The following is a 27,930-nucleotide window of genomic DNA, read 5'->3' as shown; positions in this document are numbered from 1 at the left end:
TATTGCTTCAAAAATTTCTCAGATGTACTAGCCAGGAAATGGTTCCTCCTCTCCTTTAGTGTGTGCACAAGTGTGTGCTACATCTCCGCCTCCCATATTTAGAAGTTGGGAGTCAGGAAGGTTGGGAGGCAGGGACACAGGACGCCCCCTGACCAGTTCTCCCCAGAGATTTCCACAGAGGATCAGGACATCTGGCTTCTACTCCCAGCTCAGCAGCTGACTTGCTGACCTTGAGCAGGTTCCTCCCACCTTCAGCCTCAGTTTCCATTCTGGCTGAAAGCAGTGCAGGAGAGTCCTGCTTCTCCGGGCTGGGACTGGCAGGGGTGCTTGGCAGCTTCCATTGTAGAGCTGGGCTTTGCTCTGGAATCAGCGTTGCTCTCTGTCTGGCAGTTTTTATTTACTGTTCTGATGTTTCTGAGAAATAGATTTGCTGCATCAAATAATAGAATGGCCATGCCTGGAATTATGCAATAAGCATTATGCAATAAACAGCAGCTCTTATTAATGCTGCATTCATGCTCCCCATGGAAGTCTTTCAGAGCTGAGAGAATACACAGAATGTCTCGCTGAGCCCAGGGAAGCTGAGGATGGGGACCACAGCTCCTCTCAGTCTGGTCAGTCGGTCATCTCCCTGCTGAGTTCAGAAGAGCTGGAGAAACTCATCGAGGAAGTGAGAGTTCTGGATGAAGCAACCTTGAAGGTAGATTCCTCTGCGTGTGTGTAGAGTGACAGGGCTACTGTGGGCTGGCTGTGTGGTCTGCCAAGGTTTCCAAAGAGCTCAAGCCGGGGAGCAACCCAAGAAGCCCCAGACCTGGAGGGTCTAGAAGGCGGCTTCATAGGCTGCCCGCACCTGAGTCCTTCGTGCCACAGGAAATTTTCTGCATAGGGAGTCCTTCTAATACATCGATTATCTTTTCTTCTTTTCCTTCTTTTTCTTCCTCTTCCTCTTCTTCTTTCCCTTTCTCTCCTCCTCATGGCTTTTTGGGACAGGGTCTCACTATACAGTTCAGGCTGTCCTTGAGTTCACTTTGTAGCTCAGGCTGGTTTTGAATTTGCAGCGATCCTCCTGCCTCAGCCTCTTGAGTGCTGGGATTACAGGCATGCACCATATATACCAATTTCTTGCATCTTTTTGTCCTTTTTAGATGAAAAGATTAGGCTAAAGTTCTCAACACTTAGGTGTTCTGTCTCCAAGTTCAAGTTCAGTGCTGTTCCCATGTCCTACAGGATGCCTGGCAGCACACTGCCTATGGTCAGCATGTGGCCTCCTAGAGCTCTCACCTCAAGCTCTTATTACTTCTGTCACGAATTCACAAGTGCCCCATGCTCTGGGCACATCATCCTGAAGCCCCACTTCCTGAACGCCTTCTGTGCACAGCCGGAGGATGTGAGCAGAAGTGGGCCACCACTCAGATGTGGGTGGGCTGCCCAGATTCTATACGCAGCTCCTGAACACGCAGGAATGATCCAGACTGGGGTGAAAGGACAAGGAGAGCTTCCTTTTCTCTATGATGAGTTCTGAGAACTGTACAGTGGTGCTTTGGCTCACGAACTTAATTTGTTTCTTGATTCTGGAAAAGATGGCCATGTTTTTGTTTGTGTGGGGAACATGGCCATGGTAGTGTTTGCTGCCCAATGTAGTTTGCAAACAAAACCTAAGTTTTGCCAAACATTTTTTGTTTGAGAACTGAACTGTTTATAAATAAAAGGGTTCCTGAACCAAGGTACCACTGTAGTTCCAAGGCTAAAAGTGTAGCCACATCTGATGGACATGAGAAGTCTAGGCCATTGCTCTGCTGAATCTCATTCATCACCTCTGTGTGGACCACGGTTCTCTGAAGCCCACCTCAGCACAAATGAAATAAGGGAAGGTAAAGGGTATGCTGGGGTTCTGGATGTTTCTTCTTCCACTGAACTTCCAGGAAGAGGACTGGGGAGACATGGGCTAGAGCTGGGCCAAGAAGTGCCTTCAATCCAAATCATTTCTGGGCCCCAACTTGAAGGATCACAGAGTCAGCTACATGTAAATTCTTGTCGTTTCTATTTTATTTTTTGGTAATGGGAATTGAACTCAGGACCTTGCATTTGCCAGGAAGGTGCTTATGCTACTGAGCTGCAACCCCAGTCCATGCATGTGAATTCTAATAGAACTTCATCTCCTAGCAGCCAGGTGAAAAACTGGTGGCCCAGGGATCATGCAGCCCAAAAAACATATTTCTTTGGTCTCTCTTGTGATGTAAATTACTGAATTCTACATTATAAAACCTAACCCAAAACCTGGGCTTCGAACTTTTTTCTTTAAAGGGATGATCTGGTAGCCTGGGTGTCCATCTCCCGGCAGCCTCTTCTGACAGGAATTTGTCTCTGGCTCTGCAGCTCCCATCACTCACAGCTGCCTGTTTCTTTCACTTAAGTGCCCAGAGGTGCTGCAGGATGAGAGCCAGCTGCAGGCTGGAGCAGGAATCTGACTTGCATGTGGAGGGGGTTGTCCTGAGTGCCTGTCCAGTCTGGAAAGTGCCATGTCTGCCTGCATGTGTGTACATGTGTGCATATGTGTGTTTGTGGTCCTCTCACCACTGCCACTGTGCCCTCAGAGGAGAAGGAGCAGTCAACTTCTGCAAGCAGCAACACCCCCTGGGCTTTGTGACCTAATGTCCTATAGTGTGCCTGGTCCTGTAGTGACATGGCCAAGCTGTAGTGTCCAGCACACTGGGATTATGGCTGACATGGGAGTACTTAGCCCAGTTCATGTGAATGTGGGTGTGCATGGGTGAGCAAGAGAGGAACAGAGCCACTTTATGTGCAGTTGCTTCCTTCTGAGCTTCCTGTCACGTCTGAAAGTACAGTTCTTCCTTCACAGACAATCAAACTGAAACTACGTCTGTGGAGGTGGCAGGAGTTGGAGCCTGAGCCAGCTGGTGTTTGATAAGCAGATTGATCCCATGCTAGAACAGTCATTCAGTGGCTTGTGCTGGCTACAGGAAATGGTTAATATGTGTGTTTCACCCACAGCAACTGGACAGCATCCACGTCACTGTCCTGCACAAGGAAGAAGGTGCAGGCCTTGGGTTCAGCTTGGCAGGAGGAGCAGATTTAGAAAACAAGTTGATTACGGTAAGAGACTTGTGATGGCACAGCCAGCGGGACAGCTCTGGGGACAGACTTGCTGGGAAGGGGCCGTGTGCCAGGAAGCAGAGGGATGCACATACCATGCTACTGATCAGGAGTCAGGACAGGATTTCAAAGGAGAGCCACCAGGACCTGTGTGACCTTTTATTCGACCCTCATCATAATCCTAACTTAAGCAAAGAAGGTCTCTGTACCAGGACAGTGTTAAGGCACCAAAATCAACGGAGTCACCTGTATAGCTCCGTGTTCACACGTGAGTATGCGTGTGCTTCCATTTCATGCTAGAAGATCTGAATCAGAATTTTGCAAGGCTGTAGCCCTAACATCAGTGTTTCTGAAGACACTGGGGAAATATTTTAGAAACTGAAAGTGGTCACTGAGCTTCAGATGCAAATGATGTCTAACTTCAGGTCATTTTGGAGGGTCACGTGACCCAGCCATAGCAGTTAGCGAATAAGCCTGGAGTCAAAGAAGCCTGGGGAGGCAGAGCCCAGTGATGGGTGCTGGCTGGAGGGAAGGTGATGTCTGTACATGAGCATAGACTTGCATCAGGTCTCAGGGTTCAGCCCCTGTCCACACAGGCCCCACGAGAGCCTGGGGCTATACATCTTTTCCAGTGCAATCTGGTCACCTGGCCCTGGCCCACTTGGGGTTTGGTGCTGTGTTTGTCAGGGACCAGGTTGCTCCTTCTCCCCACACATGGATGCAGTGTTGCCACCCCTAACTCTGTGTCTTGGGGAATCTTTTGGGTAGGCAGTGCAGCCTCACTCAAGTCTTCTGACTGAAAAGCAAGTCCTCCCACTCAGCACAGGCCAGCGTAAAGCTGTCCACAACTTCTTGTAGCAGCGACCCGCTCCGTGAGCCCCATGTTAAGCAGTGACTTCCTCAATTTCTCTGCAAGTGGTTTCCCACTAAAGAGCACATAAAATATGTGAGTGCAGTTCCTGCTATTCAGTGCTTAGCTGACATTGCAGAAGTTTCCTGCGGTTGGAGGTCACTTTCTATTTGACGAGAAGAAAAGAGAGTGTGCCTGTGAGAACAGCACCGTGGATCTTTTCCTCTGTGCTTGAATATGACTCCTCTCCATCCTACTTGGCCAGTCCACCTAGTGACACTGCAGCCACTCCGAAGCCAGGAGGAAGTGGTGCGTGTTGGCTGAGCATGTGTGCAAACACTTCCTCTTTCTCCTTCCTTGTCTGAGCTGTTCTCGTCCTTTCTGAACTCATTAAAAGGGAACCAACACAGAGCACTGTCCACCATGAAGCACTATGCTGGGCCCTCGGTGACCTGTTGTCTAAATTAATCTTTCCCATATCTTAGGTTAAATTATTTATAGTGTTTATGCTTCTTTTGGAGATTCTGCGATGTTTCTGTGCCATGCTTGGGTCTTAAGCTGGGGATTCTAAGCATGCCTGGTCACATAATAGAATTTTTTAAAATCACCAAAACCACGTAGAGAAACACATCATAAAAGTAAAACAATGATGTCTCATGAGTGGTCATCCAACCCTTTTAATCACAAAGGTGAAGATTATTTTTTAACAGGCTGAGCCAAGGGTACGAGATTTTTTTAAATCCCACAGATCTTGTAAAAAGGGGACCAAGAGGTGGCTGAAGGTAAAGAATCAGAATTTCTTGGGGAATGCTTTAAAAATATCTAGACTGTCTAGGATAGGCTACCTCAAATGCATCCGTGGAAGATGGGCCTCTGTGGAAAACACCTCAGCTGTGGTGCTCGGTCGGAGACACTGTATTCTGTGCCTAGTTTTAGAGAGCTGAGATGCACATCTCCATGGCAGGACCTCTAAGAATGTCCTTGAAGAATAGGTATTTTTAGAGATTTTGCTTAACACAGTATCCCCCAAGATTTTTGATCTTAGAAACCTTTTCTCCTGTGGACACACCATAAAATCGGTGCTTAAGGGCTGTGGCTGAGGAAATGCTGAAGGAGGTGGGGCAGGCCTGAGCTTGCCCTCCATGTTTGAGAGGACCGCAGGGACAGAACTGCTGGGAGTGTTCTGAGGGTTTATCTGGTCTTTGCTCTTGTGATCCCTGCTGGGCAGAGAAGGAAGGACAGCTGGCTCCTGGGAAGCTGCCATGATCTAGGACAGGACCAATCCATTTTCTTTAGCCTAAAAATTCTCCAGGGCTGGCTGACTGGCTAGGTTGGTCCAGACTGTCCTCCGGCAGGAATGTGGACCCTGTGTAGGTGGCTCCTCATTCTGACTTCTTTGGCTCTCAAAGGTTCACAGAGTGTTTCCGAATGGGCTGGCCTCCCAGGAAGGCACGATTCAGAGGGGCAATGAGGTCCTCTCTATCAATGGCAAGTCCCTCAAAGGTGCCACGCACAGCGACGCCCTGGCCATCCTCCGCCAAGCTCGGGACCCAAGACAAGCTGTGATTGTCACACGGCGGACAACGCTGGAGGCCACACTGGACCTGAACTCCTCCACAGACTCTGCAGCATCAGCTTCAGCAGCCAGCGATGTTTCTGCGGAATCCAGTAAGTTGTCCTAGCTGTGCAACCTCTGAGGGTCACATGACCTTGACCACATGGGGCTGGTGCTGCTGGGGCTGCTCAGCGTTCTGCAGGCTGCTGCTGAGATGTGTGTGGGTGGACTGTGTGTGTGCTGGGCTGGAGCAGTAGCCAAGTCACTGTGGCAGGAGAGAAGGGGTCTGTGACACAGCCCTTGTTTCTTTAGCCACAGAGGCCACAGTCTGCACAGTAACACTGGAGAAGACGTCTGCGGGGCTGGGCTTCAGCCTGGAAGGAGGGAAGGGTTCACTGCACGGAGACAAGCCTCTCACGGTCAACAGGATTTTCAAAGGTGCGGAGTGAGCTGCGGTTTGCATTGGCTCTGGTCTTGGGCATGGGGAGAGGCCCAGAAGGCACTCGAAGCCTTTGGGCCCCACTGGCTTCCCAGTGACCAGTATCGTTTTGAGAGCCATGTCTTTGGAACTCAGTTTTGAATTTTCAGCCTGTTCTCCTTTGCTCAGATGTCCCCTTACTTTGATGCTGTCCCTCTTAAGTGATTGGGCTGGTTTGTTCCCACGGAGCAGGGCCAGGGGCAGGTGGGGCATCTGAGGCACAGTCATCAAGATCTATCCAATTCCTATGTGCAATTTTTTTAAGAATCAAAATTAATTTTTAAGATCCATGATGCACAAAATAACCATAGTCTTAAACAGAGTCAGAGTCTGGTGTACACTAGTATGACGTGGCCTCCCTGGCCTCACCCTATTCTCTCTGCTCCTGTTTACATTTAAGTTTGATATTTTGTCCTTCATGGATTGGGGTGCAAGTCAGTCTGTCATCAGAGTCAACCAGAGCTGGAAGTCATGAATGGTCACCCCAACTTCTTTCTGTCCCTCAAGCAGGAAGTCTGTGGGTCAGAACCCCTCAAAGCAAGGAGCCACGGAGTGATGAGCCCTGCATGGGGAGATAGGTGGCCTGGGTTGTCACCCAGCTCTGCCTCTAACTTGCTGGGGACCAGTCCCTTCTGGGTCAGTGGCTTCTTGTTCATAAAAAGAAATAGGGAAGGTGGGGGTCTGAGGCTCCTAGAATGGGACCCAAGGGTCCCTGCCTCTATGGGCCCACAGTGAACTGGCTTTGTTAGAGGAAACTGTGTGGGAGCTGTGGAAACCCAGAGGGTAGACTGAGGCCTGTGTGGAGGTTCCTCCAGAATACATGTTAACCCCAATTTTGAGAAATACACTTTTAACCTCGAAGTTGAGCATAGACCCAGGATCTGGAGACTTGGGACTATATGACCTCTGCTACTGTAGTGGTATGGCCTTAGTTAGGCCAGTCATCTTTCCATCCTGGTCTGGTCACCCAGGAATGAGTCAGAAAGTCTGGGTTCAAAACCACATCTACCTACCAGTAGCTCTGAAGCATTGAGCCAGTTATTTGTGTCTCTGGTCTCCTCCTTGTGAGAAAGGAACACAAACTGTCCATACCTCATACATCACTGGCACAAACACAGAACACATGTACCATACCTGGTACAGTAATTGTCAATAGACTTAGCAATATTTTCACTATGATTGTTATTATTTTCCACTCTTATTCACTCCTTATAAGATCATAATGTCAAGTGAATGGGAGATTTTCTTTCAATATAAACAGTAATAAATAAGTACTGTTTCCACCTGCAACTTGAGAAGAATGTGTCCTTTCTACACAGACTAGAGGTCTTCTCCAGGAGCCCCATGGAGACTGCTTCTCTCCAGTGCCCTTCCCAGCCCAGCTAGTGCCAATGACCCCAGCAGAAGGGAAGGCCGAGGGTGCAGGAGGTGGCTCTGTATCCTCCACTGCTTAAGGAGAACGCAGCTTCTCATTCTTTGAAGCTAGAGCCTGAAATCTCCTCCTGGGGTACCATGAGCCACAACTTTCCAGAGGCCATAGAGAGAGGAGCCTGGTGTCACGCTGTCCCCAGAGTATGAGGGGCTCATTCTGGACCACCAAGCTTCCAAAGGATGGGGTGCTACTCTCTTCCCAGTGTCCTGGCTCCTCAGAGGCCAAAGTGGAAGGTACTTTTTCTTATTTTCGCTACCTGAGGAACCCACAATCATTTTCTCCATAATTTCAGGGGCGACTTCAGAACAGTGCGAGCCAGTTCAGCCTGGAGATGAAATCCTGCAACTGGCCGGCACTGCTGTGCAGGGCCTCACGCGATTTGAAGCCTGGAATGTCATCAAGGCTCTTCCTGATGGGCCTGTCACGATTGTCCTCAAAAGGAAGAGTCTGCAGGCCAAGGAGACCTAAGCTGCTGAGGACCCTAAGGCAGGGAAGGAGCCGACACAGAAGCCAAGCTAAGCTGACGGTGCATAGCTTCCGTAATGCTGATTCTCAGGGTCTCTGCTGTCCACCCCACCGGGACTGGAGGGAAGCCCAGGGGTGTGGCCTGCTGGCTGCTGTTCAGGTCTGGACCTTCTGGGACACTACCCATAAGCAGATCGTCCCAAAGTGAACAGGGTCACACAGGGGTGGCTGATACAAACTGTAGACTGTGTATATAGAGAGCTTAGGGGAGATGTTACGGTGCCATAATAAAATGCATATATTGCAATCTGGCAAGTCCATGTCCTGCTCTGCCACTTCCTACAAGTACTGTAACCATGTCACAATCCATCTGCAGCAGCAGCTTCGTTTTGTGAGTCTGCATGAGGCAGAACTCGGAGGGACAGTTTGTCCCTGTGTCGCCTGACCCCTAGTGGACCATCCCAAGACTGGCATGTGAAAGACATCTCCCCTCTCAAGTGGGAGTGGTTGGCCTGGTGCCTGGGGAATTCAGTCTTCCACTCGACTCTGGGTTAGAGCCAGCCTGGATCTGCCAGGCTTAAGGGGAGGGGAAATGTTGCCTGGGTTGTTTTTTGGAAAACACAGCCTGTGTTTTCCAAAAATCTATTTTTGTTTGGGTTGGAGAAGCGGTCAGTTAGGATGGTGCCGGTGATGGACCCAGGGAGCTGAGAGGCATGCTGGTGAAACTAAGTGTGTACAAGTGTGCCAGGATGGACCAGCATGAATACGAACGAGAAGTAAAAATTGCTGCCTGCAGCCACCTCATGCCACGCTCTGTGTAGTCTGTTACATGGGTAGCTTGGTGATCACGTGGCTCCCGCAGCACAGGGCTGTGTCAGGGTATTGATGTGCAGAGACGCGGGGACAGTGCATGATTTGTGCAGCTGGGTGGAGTCCTTCCTCCTGTCGCCAGTAGAGACAAAGAGGCAAAGGTGATTTTAAGGCCCAGCACTGTAGGGAAAACACCTCAGAATGCCTGGCCAAGGAGCTATTTGCTTTCATTACTGCAAATGCCTTATTGCCGAGTTTGGAGAAGTCAGTGTGACTTAGAACAGCAAGCTCCCTGGGACCAGTCCCTGCTCCTGTGAAGTAGGGACAAGGACCACAGACAAAACACTGGAAGCACTTCTTCCAGGTCATTACCAATGGCATCATGACAGTGTAGACTGGTGGCTTCTCCAGGGCCTGTAGGAAGACAAGAAGCCATTTCCTGGCAGTGGACGGTCAGAAAGCCTGGGGTCTCCTAGTCTACTTGTCAACTCCTTGGGTGACATCAGCACAGCTGGCATCAGCTCATTGTTTTATTCGCTCTGAGAAACAATGGCTTTGGAACATACTTTAGAGCCTCATTCAGCCTGCTCTGAGTCTCGCCAAACAGTAGATGAGCAAGTAGACTAGAAGCGTGAGACCATTTCTATCAGCGGCCTCAGCTTAAAGGAAACAGGGAAGGTGAACTTGCCCCAGCAGTGAAAGGTGTAACACACACTTCCAGGGTTGGACAGTGCGGCCACACAGCAGAGAACATGTCTCCCCTGTTTTGAGTTTCACTATCATGGTAAATAGTGACATTCCCTTCCAGTGTTCCTCCTGTCTCTGCCCCGCTGGTCCCTTCCCTGCCACACCCAGCTGCTTTAGGGCTGTTGAGGACACATGAAACCAGTTGCCTGGTCTCTAGGCCAAGGAGGTCCTCAGGTAGAAGTCACCCAGCTCCTTAAATAAAGGCTCATCCCCTGGAGCTCCACGCTGCTGGACTGAGCATGTTTCCCCTGGTCATCTTCTTTGGCACAGGCGTGGAATATGCTGTTCCCGGTTTCCCCTCCCCAGGTGGGAAGGATAGGGCATCCTCACAGAGGGACAGCGCACTCTCCCTGCAGCCCTTGTTCTGATTCTCACACCAGCTCCACTGTGCCAGAGCTTATGTCAGAAACCACCCTGGGGTTGGTATTAGCACCAACCCACTTTCTTGGGAGGTAAGAAGTCAAAGCAGACTTGCTTCCTGGCTCCTTATCTAGGGTTCAAGTCAGAACCCTATTAACGGTGTGCCGGGAAGCATGGTGCCAGGCAGTGTGGCACAGTGTGTCCTATGGGCCTGATGAGTCCTGTCCTTGAGAGGCTGATCTTCCAGCCTACTAGATAGGTCCACAGGTGGTCCCGTCTTGGCAAGGCCACTGCCTCTGGGGTCTGGCCCTCAGAGAAGCCACAAACCAGTCTGCTCCTGGGGACCTGACACGGGACAGGACTGACCACACAGCACGGCTTCATATGCACTCATTGGGAATGAATGAGTTTAAGTCAAACACAAGCGTCCCAGTGAGCTTTCTGGGTGAGATGTAGGGGCTGAAGATCTCACCAGTGTGACCAGGATGCTGAGCTGACAGAACAGAGAGCTCTTTCCATCTTGGCAGAGTCACTGCAGACCTCCAAGGTAGGGAAGGGGCTGCTCTCCCCTAGAGAAGTGTTTCTGTCTACAGGGACAACAGGAGGGCTCCATGGAAACTCCCCCGCAGGTTAAGGTACAGGAGCAGCTTCACCTCCAGGGTCTCTCCCAAGGTGAAGGTGGGAAGGGTCATGAAGGTCCCTCCCTGGCTGTGCAGCCTCACAGGGAAGAGGGAGAGGAGAGGTGTGAGCTTCCAGCCAAACCTCTGGAGGGTGGAAGCTGAGCTGCTATGCTGGGCTGGTAGGGCCCCGGCCCTGCAGGCTCCAAGGCAGATCCCGAGCATCCAGCCAGGCTGGTTAGGTTGGCCTCTCTGTCCCTCTGTCCCTGTCCTGGCCCCACAGGAGTGGAGAGAAAAGGCAGACAGATGCCTGGGTGGGGCGACTTTTCTCCCCAGAGCTGGGCTGAGGGCAAGAGCTGGTTCAGTTTCTAATCACCACCAGGCTGTGGGTTTGGACAGGGCGGACGCAAACAGTGAGGGGCCAGGGAGGTAAATTCACAGAGGGAAAAGAAGACAGAAGAGGAACAGAAATCAGTGGAAGGCACACACAAAGGCACTTCCTGAAGTACTTCCCTTAAGGCTTATCTCATTGTTTAAATTATCATTTCCCAAGTGGACATTAAGAGGGGAATCTTGTGCAGTATTAACACAGACCAGAGTCAGAGCTTACAGTACAGTGTGGGGGAGACACAGGTGCAGGACACCCAGCAGGACACAGTGTTCAGTACTGGTCACGGCTCTCTAGGACACAGCACATGGACTCCGGGAGGGGTTAGCATTAGGGCTTTGGGCCATGGGGTGTCATCCAGTACCCAGCTGAGTTCCTGTTGGGTGACCAAGAGCCTGGGTCCACCCAGCAGTATGCTTGGATCCTAGGCAGAGCTGAAACAGAGGGAAGAGGAGCACCTGCTGCCCATGGCTGGCACTCAGAGTCTCGCTGCCCACCAAGTATCCCACAGAGCAGAAGCCAGATCCTTGTGCACCAGGGCGGACCTCCACCAGCTCTCACGTGAAAGCTCAGCTGTGGTACTGCTTCACTGCTTTCTGAAGGTTGACATAGAAGCCGGCCATGCTGCGTGGGAAGAAGGAGTCCACCACGCTCTGCGGCAGGTAGCCGCTGAGGTCTGTCTGGAAGAATGTGATCAGCCTGGTCTTGCCAGGCTCCCTGTGAAGGCAAAAAGGGAGCCGTGTCAGGACCCTGCACCTTCAGGCAAGCAGAGCTCCGCCTGGCAGAAACAGCCACCACAGTGGTCATTCTGTGCTGCCATCAGTGCTTCCTGTCCCCATATGGGCACGTCCCACAGCGCCCCAGGCCTGTAGGCAGGGAGGAGTCCCTCCCTCCAGCCCAAGGAGGTAGTTCCTAGCTTCTGACATGTTCCACAGATGCTGCTGAGAGCTCACCCCTCCATGCCAGGCCCTGGAGACAGAGGCTTGGCATGTTACCTGCCCCTACCCAATGAAGGCAGCACTTTCACTGCGGGGACCCAGGCCCTTCCTGAGTCTCTGTGAGGTCACAACTGTTGGCACAGAACCATGAAGATGTGAAATACCCTTTGTCCTCTCCCCCTGAGGATTCACACACAGCCTGCAAAGATGGGCATGAGCTTCTACCCAGCCTGACCGGAAAGGGTTTGCAAGAAGGGAAACTGGGCTGCTCTTCTCAGTACTAAATTTTGTTTTGAAAAAGTTAATTTTCATAAATATGTTATTTATGTTGGCATGAATGCACGTATTACAGCTTCTAAAATAGGCATCTCTTAACTTGCCTGGTTTAAATTCCAACATGCTCATGGGTGAGATGTAGGGGCTGATGATCTCACTAGTGTGACCGGGATGCTGAGCTGACAGGCATGACAGGTTCGCCCCAGAACAAAAGCCCTTTTGGATTCTCAGTTATGTTGAGGGGTGATGTAGCCAGAACCTCAGACTTGCTCATGACTGTTAGAGGCTCCTTGCTCTGGCTCTTGCCTTGTCTGCTCTGGACACATCACAGCAGCTAAAGTGGAGTCAAAGCATAGCCATGCACACTCTCCAAAGGCTCCCTTTTACTTGGAGTTCAGTGCTCCGGGACACGGCCTCTGCCACCTACAGCAACCTCCCTCTGTGCCACGCCCTGAATGCCTGTGCCTGCTCCACCCCTGGGACTTTGCCCCTGCTCCTGTCTCAACCCCCTGCCTGCCATGCCAAGCTTCCTGCACTGAGGGCTGCTCAGACACCATCAGGGAGCCTCTGCTCACCTCTGGGAGACCCACTCCTGGTCACCCTTCGGCTTTAGTTTTCGCCAAACCTACACATCTCATAACAATGATTGTGGACATCTACTACTCATATTTGTGTGTTGTTTTTCCTCTCCTGGGCACAATGAAAGTAAGCCCTAAAGATGGAAGATACTTTGTTTTGGTAAAAACAGACAGAAAACAGATCAATATCTTGAGTCAGGAGCACTGATTCTGAAGTCAGATGGCTGTATCATTTGCTGGGCTTGTGATCTTGGGTAAGTTACACATACCTTAATACCTCTCTGTGTCCTAGTAAATTTACTGAAAAATGGGGATAATAACAGTGCCTTAAAGTTGTAATAAGAACAAAAATTAGTTGGGTTTTACAAAAGTGCTGACACAGTAATGTCACTATGTTTGCTGCTGTTGGCTGCAGAATCCAAGCATGTGGACTACAGTGGTAATCATGAGATAGAGAAATAAACAGGGTGCCAGGCTTAGACCCGCAGGAGGGAGCTCTACCTTGGACAACACACTTTTCCTTGAGTTGACAGGAGCTGGACATGAGTGCTTAACACCTATGTGCCAGTTGGAGGCTGGGGCCCTGATGCCCAACCTGCAAATTCTGTGCTATCATCTTTGCTATCTGGTGTGTGGGCAGGCTCATACTGCTATGGTTTAAATACGAAGTGTCCCCCAGAGTCTCATGTATCAAGGGCTTGATTCGCAATACAGTAGAGGCGGGGCACAGAGGGTTGGCTGAATTGTGAGGGTGCTGGCCTTGTGGATAGATTAATCCACCAGTGAGTTCTTGGCTGAACTCACTGTTAGGAGGTGGGGCTGGCTGGAGAGAGTGAGTTGCTTGGTCCAGCCTCTGAAGGGAATGTCTGGTTCCCAGCCCCTTCCTCTCCAGCTCTCCGATTCCTCACTACATGAGGTGATCAGCCTCTGCCATGCCATTTCTGCCTTGAAGCCAGCTGGCCATGGACTCAAACCTCTGAAACCCTTCTTTCTATAAATTGTGTATGCCAGATACTTGGTCCCAGCAACCAAAACGTAACTAATACATCCCTCAAAGGAAGCCAGCCCTGGGATTCAGTCTACAGGGAGCAAGGACAGTATGTTGTTCTGAAAACTCCTCTCTGGCAAACCTGGCACCCAACAAAGGTGGTTCTCAGCACCTGACTGCCAGTCAGAGAGGGTACGGAAATGAGACAGTGCTTAGTATCTTTAGCAAGTCATGGGACCTTGGACATCTATATCTTAAGGGAACTAAAACTCGTGTGTGTTCAAGCATGGCTATGCTAGTTTCAGGCTCAAAGACCTTCACGGGATGTTTACAAAGCCACTTAAGCAAAGAGTGCTGCACACAAGTGGGTGTACGTGCCAGGTCTGAGTTTTGAGTAAAATCCTCCACCCCAAAGCGACTGGGTGGCACCGTGGGAAAAACACAAACCCTTGCTCTCGACATCTGTAAGAAATACTGGGACACACCTGTAGCTGTACCAGCAGGTGCGGTTCTTTCACTGTCAATGTGGGTGGCCCCAGGTAAATCTATGCCAGGCATCACGTGGAAAGCTTCTGGTAAACTTGGCCATGCCCATGAGCGCACCAGAAGGGAGGCTGCCAAGTTCTAGGATGACTCAGTGTGAGCTTTGATTTTTCCTTTAGCCTTTGAGCTGGGAAGAGACAGTCACAGTGCAAAATGTGTGGTAGGGATAGTTAGTTAACTCCCCGTCACAGCCCCTCAGGCTGGTAGGCCAGAGCATGGGAGAGACATGGAATTCAGATCTTGCACTGTCAGCCTTCCAGCCTCTGACTGTGCTCAGTTTCCCCATCTGGTAAGTGGGAGCATGACATTTGTCTAATCAGCTCTACATCATAATTAACACTTCTTCATAACTCTACTGCATGCCAGGTGCTTTGGCATATTATGTCACTAACATTTGCATGTGTGGCAGTTTTGGAACAGTGAGTCCTAAGGCATTTTTATTCTTGGAAATTATAGTCAAAATACCTGTATTTGTCATCTTTCCCATGTCTGGATACAACACCTGACATCTACCACATAAAAAGAGAACAGGTTTCATTTGAATTACAGTTTCGGGGGATTCGGTGTGTGGTCAGCTGGCTCCAAGGCAGGAACACCATGGCATGAGGGTGCTTAGTTCCTGGTGGCCAGGGAATAGAGGAGGGAACAGTCCCAGAGAAGGGGAGGCCCAGGACCAGGCGAAGATCCCAAAGCTACAGACCCACCCAATCAACTTGACACCCTACCCTAACTCATAGTACCCATCTGGTGAAGCTGGTTAGTTCTGAGACAGGCATCTGTACCCAGGGGTTATTCTTACCCTGGCAGAGGTTCGCAGAAGCATCCACACGGATGGTTAAATCCTCTCACAAATCCTGGCTTTGGGGGACACAGCTCATGTTCCACATGGGTAGCTGGATAGGAGTTCCAATGGGCAGTGAACAACAGCTTTGGTCAGTCTAACCCCCACACGCAGGGCCTATGCTCACAGACCAGGTCACCCCGAGCCCAGGGCAGGGTGTGGGACTCCTGCTACCTGCTACTGTCCTTTATGCTCCCTCCTGCACAAACATGCACACACCTGCATTTACTCACACACAGTACACATACACACAGATACATACACACTCCTGCATACAACTTCTCCCAGTTTATGAGAATATTAGAGAAGAACTTTCCAGAATGGAATGTTTGGGGCTGGGAGGAGGAAAGCACCCCTGTCAAATCTTAACTGTTAGAGGAAAGGAGGTGCCCCCTATCTCCCCAGGCAGGCTGAGAGCAATGGCAGGGGCCAGGTATCAACTGGTGACCAGCATAGTCACAGGACAAAGCCCCTGGCACAGAAGCCCCTTAGCCCCTTCACAGGCAGGTGTGTGCCAAGGCAGGGGGCTGGGGCTTAAGTGAGTTCTTGGCTGCTTCTGGCTGTTGGCTGTCGTTGAGGGTATGAAGGGTGTAGAGGACAACCCAACATGTCCCCATATAGCCAGTGGCAACTGGATACCACTCACCATTGGAGCTGATGGTGCCATCCTCGTATTTCTTGACCAGCACCAAGTCCACAAAGTCCCTGGGAGAAATGAGCTTCATGGCAGCCGAGGGGGTGGAGGTCCTGCTCACGCACAGCATCTGCCAAAGCAAGGGGCCCCAGGTGTCTGAGGGCCAGACCTCTCTTTCCTACCCTGCACCACATCCCAGGGCCTGGGAAATAGCACACTTTGACAGGAGAGGCCCTGTGAGCATTTGACCTGAGGCCCTTGTGGCCATCTTGCTCATTACTTTTGGTTATGATATTTTCCCCCTGAGCTTCTGTAATTAAAATGAGGCTAGATCTTCAAGCTACAGAGGATCCTAGGGCAGGTTTATTTTTTATTTTATTTTAATTTTTGATACCAAGGATTGAACTTAGGACCTCATGCTTGCCAGGTAGGAGCTTGTGCTGCTAAGCTAACTCCCCAGCCCAAAATGCTATTTTTAAATTTTTGGTACTGGAAATTGAATTTGGTACCTCATGCTTGCCAGGCAGGCACTACACCATTGAGCTAAATCTCTAGCCCCAGGGCAGGTTTATTAACTAAGCCATCTACTATGAGAGCTGGGAGCTCCATGTGGTTATTAGTTAAAATTAAATAAAGTTAATTCATGGCTTCAAACTAGGTACCTTCTAAAGCTCCATGCTACATACGCCTCATGGCTACCATGTTGGATGAAGCAGTCACTGAACATTCCCATCACTGAAGAAGGTTCTGGTAGACGGGGCTAGTCTTGATGGGAGTCTACTCTACCAAAAGAGATGCTAATCCAGAAGGTGTTACGTGATACATCCCACAGCAGGCAGAGGACTCCTGGCCAAGGGTCTCTCTGTCCAGTGAGAGCTGAGGGGACACCCAGGCAGAATAATATACTGCTATGTATACTCTCTGTGTGTCACACTGTTTCCTACCAGTATGCAGGGCACCCCTCCTGAAAAAGGTGTCACAGATCCTTTGGGAGGGACTGAGATCAGGTTCCCACAGTGACAGCACAGACACTGTCCATGGGTAACACTCCAGGAGAAACTTACATCTGTGATGCTTTCGATAACTTCAAAACTGGTCACATTTTCATCCCATTTCTCTCGTAGGCCCCCAGCAGCTGGCTTTACACAATCCCACACGTCCTCTGGGGTACCACACAGAACGCCCTCTCCTCGGTACCTGGCACACAGAGAGGAATTGGGCCCCAAGTATCAGTTACACTTGTTATTTTGAGACCTACTAAGGGCAACCATGCTCTGTGCCTTCAGAAATGGAGGACAGAAGGGAGCGGAAGAGCCCTGCCTGTCTCCCCTGGGGTTGTGAATTTTTAAGCTTTCTCTAGGGTATGGCTGGCTGGAAATGATTCAGCTGAGACCAGTAGCTGGCGATTTTTGGAAGACAATGGTGAGTGGATCGCAGGGTGCAGGGTGGATTCGAGTCTTTCAGGAAGCAACCTCAGAGACACCAGGAAGGGTGTGGCCTCTTGTCAGGCTTGGAACACGATGCACACTTACAGGCTCCCTGCAAACTCCACGGATGGCCTCCAGGAAATTGTAACTCCATGCTGTCAAAAGGCACAGAATCGTACAACTTTAGAGCTAGCCAGGCTCTAGAGGAACTCCTGGTTCAGTCTCTACTTCTGTAGAAAAGAAGTCAGAAGCCTCAGGAGATGTGATTCTCTGAGGTCCCGACCCACAGCTGGCACAGCCGGAGGAACCTGGCGCAGAGGATGCTGGAGAAAGAGCCCTTAGTTACTTGGTCAGCTCCACGGCTGTGGGTAGTGTTCATATCACATTCAAGACCACCACACATTTTGCTGCAAAAAGCAATTTGTTCAGAACCTTGTCAAGTAAGGTACTCCCTGCCACCCCTGGGACGACAAAGGCGGGCGCGCAGGAGGAAAGAACTGAGCAAAGGTTCAAAGGCTGGAGCGCGCTCCAATCTCACCATCACCCACAGCCAGGAGCGCCGGGGAGTCACTCGCCCAGCGGAGGTCCAGTGCCCACCCCCGGAGCCACAGCAAACAGGCGGCCAACACTGATCCCCATGGCCTTCCTCTTCGTCTGCTCAGGGAGCCGGAGGAAAGGCAGGGCCTGGAGTCTGGGGACCCCGACCCTCTGGAGCAAAGTCGTGCCACCCCTTCCGGCCGGACTCCCCACTTACGCCTTCCCGGCAAGTCTTCCAGCCGGAAGCGTCTTGCCGGTACTGGAGCATTTTAGCCGCGACCGCCTCGCTCGCCTGCGCGGCAGCCGCCGGGTCCATGGTGCTGGGGTGCGCGGACCCCGGGGTCACTAGAGGCCGGGAGTTCACACCTCCCGGGCCGGAAAGCCAGGTGCTGGGCGGAGCCTCGGGGCCCCGCCCCCTCACCGTAATTGGTCGATGCGCGCCCCGCCCCGGGGCTGACTGGGCGGAGCCGGGCCGCGGTGGCGTCACCGCCTGGGCGGGGGACCCCGGGGCGAGCACCTCCGTCCCGAGCGGGCGTGCGCGGGGGTCCGCGGGGTGGGGGAGAGGGTGTGAGCGGGGGTATGCCGCGTTGCGCTGGGCCTGTGCCACGCGCGGGTGGAAGGGATGAAAACCTCAGCAGCCAGATCATGTTACAGCCTTCGGTGCACAGAGGAACGCTAAAGACCCTGCTCTCCTAGGACTGCAAGGCTTTCTTATCTAAGGTCTGTTTGTCCTCCATTGGAGTCCTGACCTTTCTGTGAAAGATAAAGTCCTCTGGATCACTTCCCACCTGAAGCTAAAAATCATGAAAAGTGGTCTGGTCAGAGTTGCAGCTGGAAACGCGTAATTTTAAAAATACAGGCGCTCCTTTAGAGATCCGCAGAGTGCTGGATGATCCGGATTCTTTAGAGATTTGCTGTCTATACCCTTCTCAAACTTTTACTGAAAGCCCCAGTGTCTCACCCAGTTGGCATAGCTCCTCTCTTGGAAACTCGGCCCCTGTCCTCCTTGGCAGTGACGCCATCTAAATAATGGTCTTTTCTACGTTCCTATTGGTGAATTTTTTTTTTTTTTCTTCTGTCGGTGGCGCTGGGCTGTGGTAGGTCTCTCGTGGCCCATCCTTGGCTACAGGTGCCTGCGGAGCCTGCTGGAGAGGAGCTCCTGTCGGAGTGCACTGCTCTGGGCGGGCTGGCAGGACATGGGTGGTGTCGCAGTCCCCAGTGTGGACAGGTTGGGCAGCCTAGATTCCCTCCTATGCAGGGCTGAGTGTAAACGTTTCTGAAAATGTCTCTGCTGAGGTCATCACGTTCTTTCACTGTGTGTGTGCAATGGCTTCCTTTAAAAGTTTGAAAGTTTGTGGAAGAGTGGCGGAAGCAAAATGATTACTTGAGAACTCTTTTTCAAAGATGAGAGGGGCTGGCAGGCTATGGACGGAAGTGTGTCGGAAGCAGGAAGTTTGGGATTCTGACCCGCAGCTGGGAGAGTGGTTTGTAAGACCTTACTCAGACTCGTTTGCTTCAGGGTGCAATGGGATGATAAAAACATGTCTCTGCGGGGCATTGTGAAGAGCATAGGAAGCAGCATTATTATAGGCAGTTAGGTTAGAAATTAATTAATAGGCAGACAGGTCCATCCCTCAAGAAAGTCAGCACAAAAAATAAAGACATCAGAATTGTGACTGGAGGTGAATCTGGAGACCCTGTACTGCAAGATCCCTGAGTTTCACTAGAGATAAACAGCAGCTGGAGGTTGTGCTGTGATTAACAACCTCTGGTTCAGTGGATCCAGATAGGAATCAGGTGCACAGGTGAGTGACCAGAACATCTAGGTCCATCCTCCCCTCCCTTCCCAAAACTGCATTATTCTTTCCATATACCCGACTTGTCTCCCTATGGAATAAATGTTAACTGAGTAGCTATATGTGCCATCCATAGGTTGATTATTGTCTGACCCACATTGCACCCATATTGTGATTTTGCTGTATAAATTATCCCTGTCAAAGGGCCTCAGTGGCCACCACATTGGGAACCTCTCCTGTCTCTCAGGAGCATTCTTCTAGTAAATATTTCCTACTCTTAACCTCTTTGTCCTTTGGGATTCATTGTTGGGAGTTACATTTTTCCAATATCATTTTCTGAATATTCTGAGTAGCCATAAAAGAAAGACTGGTAAATTAAGCACACTTTAAAAATTAAGGACGTCTCCAGGCATGGTGGCTCACGCCTGTAATTTCAGCCCTTGAGAGAAGGGGGCAGGAGGATCGCTGTGAGTTTAAGGCCAGCCTGGATTGTATCTCAAAAAAAAAAAAAAAAAAAAAAAAAAAAAAAAAAAAAAAAAAAAAAATTAAGGACATCATGTAACTTTAAGAAGTTACATGATAAATGTATAAAACAAAAAACTGATATATTTTAACTAAAAGTTAGTTTTTCTTTTGTACAAAATGTTCTTAAAAATCATTTAAAAAATTTTCAAGTGACCCAGTAAGCAAAAACAGTGAGTCAGACACGGAGAGATGTTGATGGAAAGGTAAATGACGGTGGGCCAGTGAAGACACAAACAGGTGTAGAGCTTCAGTCATAGTTAGGGAATCACAGATTAAAGCACGGAGACACTTTTGGACCTATTTGTTGGACAAACATGAAGAGATTTGTTAATACACTGTGTTTTAGACAGTAAGCCAAATAGTTATTTCTGTCCATGTGGATGATAGTGTAAGTATAGCAACTTTCTGGAAATATAATATTGTTAAAGATATACAGGATTAATCTTGCAACTGGAAGCAAATTGTTTCTCAATATAGTCCAGCTACAGGGTATCATGCAGTAACATATTATGTAACCATTACAGTGATGTAGGTCAGAGGAGAGGAGAGGCGGCTAGGACAGACAGGTCACTTCTCCACTGGGCAGGCGCAGGCTAAGTTTGGCTATAGGAGTGCAGGAGTTTGCCCTTCTCCCCAGGAGCCATTTACTGTCTGCAAGGAACTGAAGGGTATGTAAAGCTTAGCTGGGTATCATTTAAGTTTTTATTCTCTCCCATTAAATCTTTTTGTGTATCAACCAGTAAGGAAAGCTATTCACCTGCTATTTAATAAGTCAAAAATACCAGTTGAAGGGCTTTACCATTGTGGTTGCGAAAGCCAGTGTTGGGGAAGGTAGGGTAGTTCAATGGTGAGTGCTTGTTTTGTCTACTCAAGCTGCCCTAGGGTTTGATCTCCAGCAATGGAAAAGAAAAGTTAATTTAAAGAGAGCTTGCCAATGCTTGCCTGGGCTCAAAGCCCAGCAAGAGCATTACTATCTTGACAAGAAACTGATTGTTCCAGACTTCGGCTGCCTCATCTGGAAAGTGAAATAAATAAATAATAATAATAATAATAACATAGTTGATGGATCAAATGATTTAATAATGAATAGCATTGGAGTAGTACTTCCCTTATAGTAGACATTCATATATGTATGTTCCATTTAAGTATGAATGCATACTTGTGTGAAAAAGAAATGATAGAGTCATGCTTGTAAATATGTTTATGTTTCCATACAGTCATGTGCCACTTAAGTATAGTTTGATTAATAGTAGGAAGTATATACAGTGATATCAAGCTAGTGGCATCATTGCCATCGTATTTTGTATGATACACTCTCTGACATTCACTCAATTATTGGATCATATAATTACACATCTCTCAAGATATACCCCCATTGGTTAGCAAAGTATGGCTGTACCCATATTTTGTCTATGTTATATATATATATATATATATATATATATATATATATATATATATGTTTAGAATATGCACTTACAGAAAGGTATAGAAAAACTCGAGAGTAACCCCAAAGACATTTCCTTTTCATTATTTTACTTAATAATATGTAGGTCTTGTTAACTTTTAAAAAAGCCTCATTAAAAGTTCAGTGTAGACAATTTCTAGAAAGCTCCGGCTTGAGACTCAGGCTGGAGCCTCACTAAGCAAGGAGAGCTGAGGGAATGTAAGAGGAAGCCTCTTTCCTCCTGGGCTCCTGCTTCCGGGCTGCTGCAGCCCACAGTGCGGCACGCACTACTCCTCAGCCCGGCAACGGCAGTCTTGCTGTGGAAAGTAGTCTTTGTGAGACATCAGATATTCAAAAGATGGTTATACTTACTAAACAAAGCATGGAAACAGGCTGTAAAGAATTTGTGTGTGTGTGTGCTATAAGAACTTTTCATCTTTGTTTCCCCAAATGGGAAGTCCCGGGTATACAAAATGCTTGGAGAAACAAAGTGTCACCAAAGCCTGTGGCGACCTGGCAGCAGGAGTCTGGCAACGTCAGGGCAGCCTTCCAGCCCTGTTTTGATGCCATGCTGGAGGGTGGCATAAGGTGCACAGGGGCAGGTGCAGAGGGAGGTGGTGTCCACGCGGCCGTCTCTGGAGCAGGCTATGCTAGGAGCTGAGTGGAAGGAGGAATTCTAGGTCTGCAGATTCCACTCCTCAGAGCCCCTCCTGCCAATCCTCAGGCCTCTCGGTCTGAACTCTCTAAATCCTGGTTGGATTTCAAACAAGGGTTCATGTAAACAGGGACTCCAGCGGTGTGCTGACTAAGTTGTCCGACTCTGTTAAGTGAGTATATAAATCTGTGTTCACTGTTCAGTTAGCACAGCTAATTATTACTCAGTGCTTGTCAGCTGCCAGCCCCTGTCCTATGCACAGGTCATTTAATCCTTGCAGCACCATGAAGTAGAAACTACTACTCCATTTTGTAGTCTGACGGTTGGCGGGGCACACCCAGGGCCACATAGCTGGTAGCAGGTGGAGTTTGTGGGCAATTCTCAGCTTCTGTTTCCTGAGGCTATGTATTTACTCATATGTTTTATTATGTCCCACTTTATACAAGCATAGATATAGTGTTTGCCGTGAAATGTGCAGAAAAGAAAACTATTTGGAAACTGAAAAAAAAAAAGAGAGAAGGGAAGCACATACTTGTGTGCAAACGCATACACTCAGAGAGGTTGGATGATACTGCCTCTGGCTAGGAAAGTCAGTATTACAGAGATATATAGAAAGCTTTCCTCTAAATGTCCTGACTTTTCAGAAATATGAAACAAATGGAGTGACCAAAGGCTCATCCCTAGGTCACTAAGATATTTACCAGACTATTCTCATCAAGAGGTATTCACTTTTTATTTGTGATGCTTGTGTTATGGAAAACAGACTGAGCATGGGAAGAAACAGCATTGAGGAGATTAGGAGGGAGTTTGTTATACTGGTGGGCCTGATTGGGATCTCTCCCAAAGAGTTAGAGGTCTGCCCAGCAGGGTTTCGAGGCTTTTATGGGGAGAACAAGCAGGAGGTACAAAAGCAGATTCACTGCATTATGACTGGAGGGTTGACTGATGTCATGGTTGTTGAGGGAGTTTAAACATTTTAAGTTACATTGCAAGGCCAACAGTTAAATAAGCATGGGTTACACAAAGGAAGGAATGTTTTAAGGTTGGCCAGACGTGCTCACTTGGTTTTGGCAGGCACTCTTAGTGGGCTTTCTTGGTGGGCTTTTACTTAAAATTTTAATTCACCTCCCTTTCTGATCTCTGAGACGTGAAAGGAGTTTGTTCCAAGAGTGTTTTTAGGAGAGATTTTTGAAGATGCTGTGAATCATGTCCTCTAATAGTAATTTAATTGAAGGACAGAAAAAAATACAAGCTCCCTGCCAAGGATCACTCTAAATGCAAACTACCACTGTGAAATGATGGTCGTGCTGGCTTTCATCCATGAGATAGGTTTGTGTCCTCTGAATTCAGGCCCATGAAGGAGACTCAGGCAGCAGGCCTGTCCTGGGAGCCTTGTGGGAACTGCTTCAGGCCCCTGGTGAACTTCAGGAAAGGTGCTAGGATTGTAAAAAGGCAAACTAATTAAAATAACTTAGTGCTTTTTTTCATCAAACATGCAAAAGTGATATAGCATGAGAAAATCAAGTTTGGGTGAGTTTGGTAAAGGAGATCTCTGGGTCTGGACCAGGAAGACAAATAGAAAAGCAGCCTGGAAACCTGATCATACTCATCTCCTACAGGGTAAAAATTTCTCTTTTCGGAGGACTTATACCCACTTCTAAATAAACATATTAAAGATATCCAGTGTGTGATTATTTTTAGTAGCAAAGAGGTAGAAAAGAATTCAATGTCCACTATGAAGAAAATGGGGAAGTATCAGATGGTTTATTTGCATGATTCTATATGATGCAGCAATCCTGAGTGAGCTTTGATCTATAAGCATCAGAAACATAAATCCATACAAGGTACATGCAGGGTAACAAAATTTAGCTGAGTAAAATGTATTTAGATATTGCTTACAGATGCTGCTGCATAAACACATCTGTAACTACAGATGATCTACTGGATGAATTCATACCAACTTCCTGACAGGGCATGAGATTTAGTATGGTGATAAATGTGGACTTTAATTATAATAGTTTCTTTTTTATAATGAAAAATATTTAGATGAAAATAAAATAAAAATTTTCAATGACTATTGACCCTCCCAGGAGGACCACAGGCACGTGTCACACTCATTTTTGTGCTAATAAGTATCTTTTAGGTTTTTCTAAATTGAAGACAGCCCAGTTGCTAAGTGCCAAGGTGTATAGTACAGACGGCAACATTGTGCCTACCGCTCTGGGTGTGTTCTGGTTGCTAGCTTCCCACAGCAATGTCCCAAGGCTGGTTTATCCTCCAGCCTTCCTGACGTCCCTCCTACTCCTACCCAGGCAGGTACTCCTACATGCCCCTGGCTGTGGGGCCAGCCTTTCACGGATGGGTTGCAGAATCCCAGTGAACTCTGGGCTACACAGCAGAGTAGCACTTTGGTCGCTGTGGACATCCCATGGCCTCACCGGACATTTCATGGCCAGAATTTGAAAACAGGGGCGTTCCTTTCATATTCCAGGGAGGGGCATTCATCTGTGTGCATTTGTAAAATGTCAATAATTAGTGCAGACTTTTCTTTCTGGTTAGAAGTGGTGGTGTATCTTGGCCTCTAATTTGTTGAGCCTACTATTTGTGATCCAGTTACTGAATCATGGATTTTTTTGACTATCTTTGCTCCCCTCTCCACCCCATGTGCCTCTCTTCCTGCTGTGCTGGCCTTGGTGAGTTTGCTCAGTGGGTTGTGTTAACTGATAAGGTGAGGTCATTTTGAAGCTAGCATTAAGGTCTCCAAACAGTTAAAGTCCAGTTAATCATCAGAGTTTCTCTTGGGTGCTTCTGGCTGACTCAGGTGAAACCTTCTAAAAAGAGAGCCTGGACCTTTCCTGGAAAAAGCAATCAAAAGCCAAACAGACCCTTTCAGTTGACTGTGATGATACAACCAACCATGTTTAGAAGGACATGCGGTGGGCCTACGTGGGCAGCCTCTAAGAGGTGTTAACCTTTACCCTGGAACTTCACGGAGAGGCATCCAGCCAACAGTCACATAAGCTGGCAAGGGGACCTCAAATCTGGGATGTGATCCTAGTCAGGCTGATGCCCTGGTTACAACTGGTGAGACTGGCTGAGCCACAACAGGACTCCTCGCCGCGGAAACTGGAGATGACACGTGAGTGTTGTTCAAGCCATTCAGTTTGCCACTGTCAGAGTCAAACTGGAGCCAAGCTCTGATGAGAAAATAGATAAATCCAGGAGGTTGTAAAGGAAGGGATCCCAAACACAGACAGCTGGTAGTGAACTAGCCACAGAATACACAGAACCACAGCCAAGCACCGACAGTACTTCTGCAAGGGCCCAGTCACTGTCCATCTAACCTTGGGCTGGTTACCTACCCCTTGCCAAGGCTAGTGATTAGGACCACATACACAGTCCTTGTTTTGCTATTAAAAACTTCTCTTTGCCTTAACTTTTGAATGCTCCCATAATCCACCATGTTATTTGGATTCCCATTGCAATGCCTGCTATGATTGAAGAGATCTAAACTTTAGCAGGTCTCTATTATTTTGATCCACAGTAGCAACAGAAAACAAATATAAAATCTATTCTATGTCTGTCACAAGGGATGCAGTAGTGAAAAAAATGCCATTTTTATTCCAAAGACAAAGTGTGATTGAGGAGACAGATTGTTGGAAAGACACACTTAGAATGAAAGGTGTTCTATGGCTGTTTGGGCCAAGACCCAGTCCTGGTTACTGTGCTGTATTCAACACCTGCTTCCCTGCACACTGGCTGTTTTCTGCATCTGTGAATTCCTCCTCCACCTGCCACAGGGAGGAAGCTGTTGGCTTAGGAGAAATGAGCTCGAGCTGCTCAGAGACAGCAGAGCCAAGAAAAGACAGATAATTCTGGAGACATTCAGTGCCCTGCCACATCTGAGTCCATTTCTGGGTCTTGCTCTCTATTCTTCTCAATTAAAAAGCCAATAAACTCAGGGATAAAACTTGGATTCTGTGCAAGCCTAGTGTTCTGACTAATTAATATACACACACAGCCCACTAAATCCTAGAAGAAGCTCTTGTTGAGTCATTACTCTTCTCATTACTTGACTTTATTACTCACTAAGCACTATGAAACCCTTAGAGCTAGCCACCTTATTTTCATTTCTGGTGCTTCTACATACAAGGATGGACTCACATATAAATGACAAGCTCATATTGTTTTAGGGAGGAGAGGATCCGGGCTTCCACAGTGGGCTGAGCTACCTGGCTTGCCTGTGCTGTCTTGGAATGAGAAGCAGAGGTGTGCTGGACCCAGGAGGGGCTGTTTCCCATAGAATCAGCATGCAGTTTGAGACTGAGGGCCTTGGCCAGTAGTTGAAGGGTATGGTTAAATGTACTATATAACTTCTGGCGTCCAGTGGCAGAGTCTTTTCTCCTGAAGGGCTGAGCGGTAGTGTGCAGGCCTGGTGCGTGGGCCCCAGGAGGAAGCCTAGACCTTGGAACAGACCAGGTCATCGAGCTCAGTGGGCAGTGCCCTCCTGGACTTGGCCTTCTTGTGGCTGGCTTGCCCTGTGGCCCTTGGGAGCCTGCCCTGGCGGCGGGTGATTTGCAGATACTGGTCAGCGCTGCTGTTTTGCTGATCACTGCTGGATACCACTGACATGGAGTCAGAATCTGTGAAGAATGGCTCAACCTTGGGCTGGACCTGGGGCTGCAGAGGGGGCTGTGGGTGCTGCCCATTCCTGGAGCGGGGCCTCCTGTGCACAGACAGAGTCCTGGCGGCTTGACCCTCAAAATCATCACCCCCAGATTTGCAACGCCTCCTTCCCCGGGGCACAGGATCTCGGGTTCGGCTTCTGGACCGCTCATCAATGTAAAAATGAGGGGCTTGATGGAGGTCCGTCAGGGAGTGAGGAGCAAGTAGCCATTGGTCCCCAGCTCTCCTTGGCATCTCCTCCTCTTCTTCACTCAGTTGCAGAGAGCCAGGCCACAGGAGCACCTGGGACATGTGGTGGCGCATATTCCTGGGGTGCACCTCCACCATGTCACTGGGAACATTCGTCTTGAAATGTTTTTCCGGCCTGAAAGTCCGGTGGGGCTTTTGGTGGGAGTCACGCTCTTTCATGAGGTAGTACCTGGAGGTGTGGGGCCTATGACCATGTGCTCCCAAAGCCGAGACCACGGGGCCACGAACAGGCGGGTAGACTGGCCGGAAGTCTTTTCGGTAAAGAGGTTCTGATCGTACATCTGCGATGTGCTCTGGTAGCATCACAGGTGTATAGGTTCTGTGCTGGTGAAGGTTCCCCGTGCTGGCCCATGGCCCTTGTGGACACCTGTAAGACAAGGGGCTAAAGGCACCTGGCCTCAGTGGTTTCAGAGCCCAGCCAGGGCCTTATCAGTTCCAAGGTGCCCCTGGGTGGCTGCACACATTTGCAAGATGGGCACAAGAGGCCTCTCACCACTAGAAACCTTGGGACTGAAAGTGACGTGTAGGACACAGGTGGAGCATGGCCTATTCTGCTCCTATAATATCAAAGGACGCTCATTCAGTCTGGGAGTATGTCCTGGGTCCTGGGGTCAGTGTTTGTACACTTACTAGGGGCACTGCCTATTATCATCTCTCTCCACAGAACTTCCTTGAGTTCCCACCGTGTGCCTCACATAGCAAGATTTCAAGTTCTTTGCAAAGGAGAAATTGGGTTGATCCATGGTGTTACAATAGGATCAAACAAAATTCTGGATATGCATTTGGGATGAATGGGTCCACTGCTTTCTATTAGGAAAAATGGAACCAAGTGACCCTCATAGTGCACAGATGATTTTGCCTGAAGCTTAGTCAGCCTGAGGCTGAAATATAGAAGATCTTTCCAGTAATACAGCCGGTTCAGAATTGGAAAGTGGAAGATAAATGAAAATGCGTTTTTTTTTTAAGGCTATGGAAATGTGTATGCTTGGCAAGC

General features: G+C 48.9%; 3 protein-coding genes across 9 annotated transcripts in view; 1 reads left to right on the top strand and 2 right to left on the bottom strand.

Moving 5' to 3' along the window:
- The window catches only part of Il16 (interleukin 16), a 98,138-nt gene extending 89,937 nt beyond the window's left edge, over window positions 1–8,201 (top strand). For all 4 annotated transcript variants that reach the window (XM_013158856.3, XM_063250116.1, XM_063250117.1 and 1 more), the window contains 5 exons: window positions 532–700; window positions 3,013–3,114; window positions 5,374–5,632; window positions 5,832–5,957; window positions 7,722–8,201. In XM_013158856.3, the coding sequence (XP_013014310.3) occupies window positions 532–700; window positions 3,013–3,114; window positions 5,374–5,632; window positions 5,832–5,957; window positions 7,722–7,897 (832 nt within the window). In that variant the 3' untranslated portion in view covers window positions 7,898–8,201. The remainder of the gene's footprint in view (window positions 1–531; window positions 701–3,012; window positions 3,115–5,373; window positions 5,633–5,831; window positions 5,958–7,721) is intronic.
- A 2,724-nt stretch (window positions 8,202–10,925) lies between these two features.
- Stard5 (StAR related lipid transfer domain containing 5) lies at window positions 10,926–17,987 on the bottom strand. 2 transcript variants are annotated; one of them, XM_013158781.2, is made up of 7 exons: window positions 17,796–17,987; window positions 17,147–17,196; window positions 16,679–16,811; window positions 15,627–15,744; window positions 14,939–15,032; window positions 11,378–11,533; window positions 10,926–11,250 (listed from the first exon to the last, which is right to left on the bottom strand). In XM_013158781.2, exons 1-6 carry the CDS (start codon window positions 17,892–17,894, stop codon window positions 11,386–11,388), a joined length of 642 nt encoding a protein of 213 aa, XP_013014235.1. In that variant the 5' UTR covers window positions 17,895–17,987; the 3' UTR covers window positions 10,926–11,250; window positions 11,378–11,385. The 2 variants fall into 2 exon arrangements, with proteins under 2 accessions (XP_013014235.1, XP_003475515.1); XM_003475467.4 differs by having other exon boundaries at window positions 10,926–11,533.
- Window positions 17,988–23,746: 5,759 nt separating this feature from the next.
- Window positions 23,747–27,930, bottom strand: part of Tmc3 (transmembrane channel like 3) — a 37,054-nt gene continuing 32,870 nt past the window's right edge. For 2 of the 3 annotated variants that reach the window (XM_023567430.2, XM_063250119.1), the window contains one exon: window positions 23,747–27,318. In XM_023567430.2, the coding sequence (XP_023423198.1) occupies window positions 26,460–27,318 (859 nt within the window). In that variant the 3' untranslated portion in view covers window positions 23,747–26,459. The remainder of the gene's footprint in view (window positions 27,319–27,930) is intronic. The other variant, XM_003475468.5, reaches the window with a different exon arrangement.

Source organism: Cavia porcellus, unplaced genomic scaffold, assembly GCF_034190915.1.
Source record: "Cavia porcellus strain 051 isolate PalLab524CR breed Dunkin Hartley unplaced genomic scaffold, mCavPor4.1 scaffold_6, whole genome shotgun sequence".
NCBI classification, from domain to species: domain Eukaryota; kingdom Metazoa; phylum Chordata; class Mammalia; order Rodentia; family Caviidae; genus Cavia; species Cavia porcellus.
This window is presented reverse-complemented; position numbering and strand designations above follow the sequence as displayed.

Excerpts from the sequence above, each read along its gene's own strand:
- Stard5 (XM_003475467.4), bottom strand. The coding sequence starts at position 17,894 with ATGGACCCGGCGGCTGCCGCGCAGGCGAGCGAGGCGGTCGCGGCTAAA. Across the intron at positions 16,812-17,146 it reads GTGGAGTTTGCAGGGAGCCT|GTACCGAGGAGAGGGCGTTC; the intron begins GTAAGTGTGCAT and ends TCTGTGTGCCAG. Across the intron at positions 11,534-14,938 it reads TTCTGCGAACCTCTGCCAGG|GGAGCCTGGCAAGACCAGGC; the intron begins GTAAGAATAACC and ends TTGCCTTCACAG.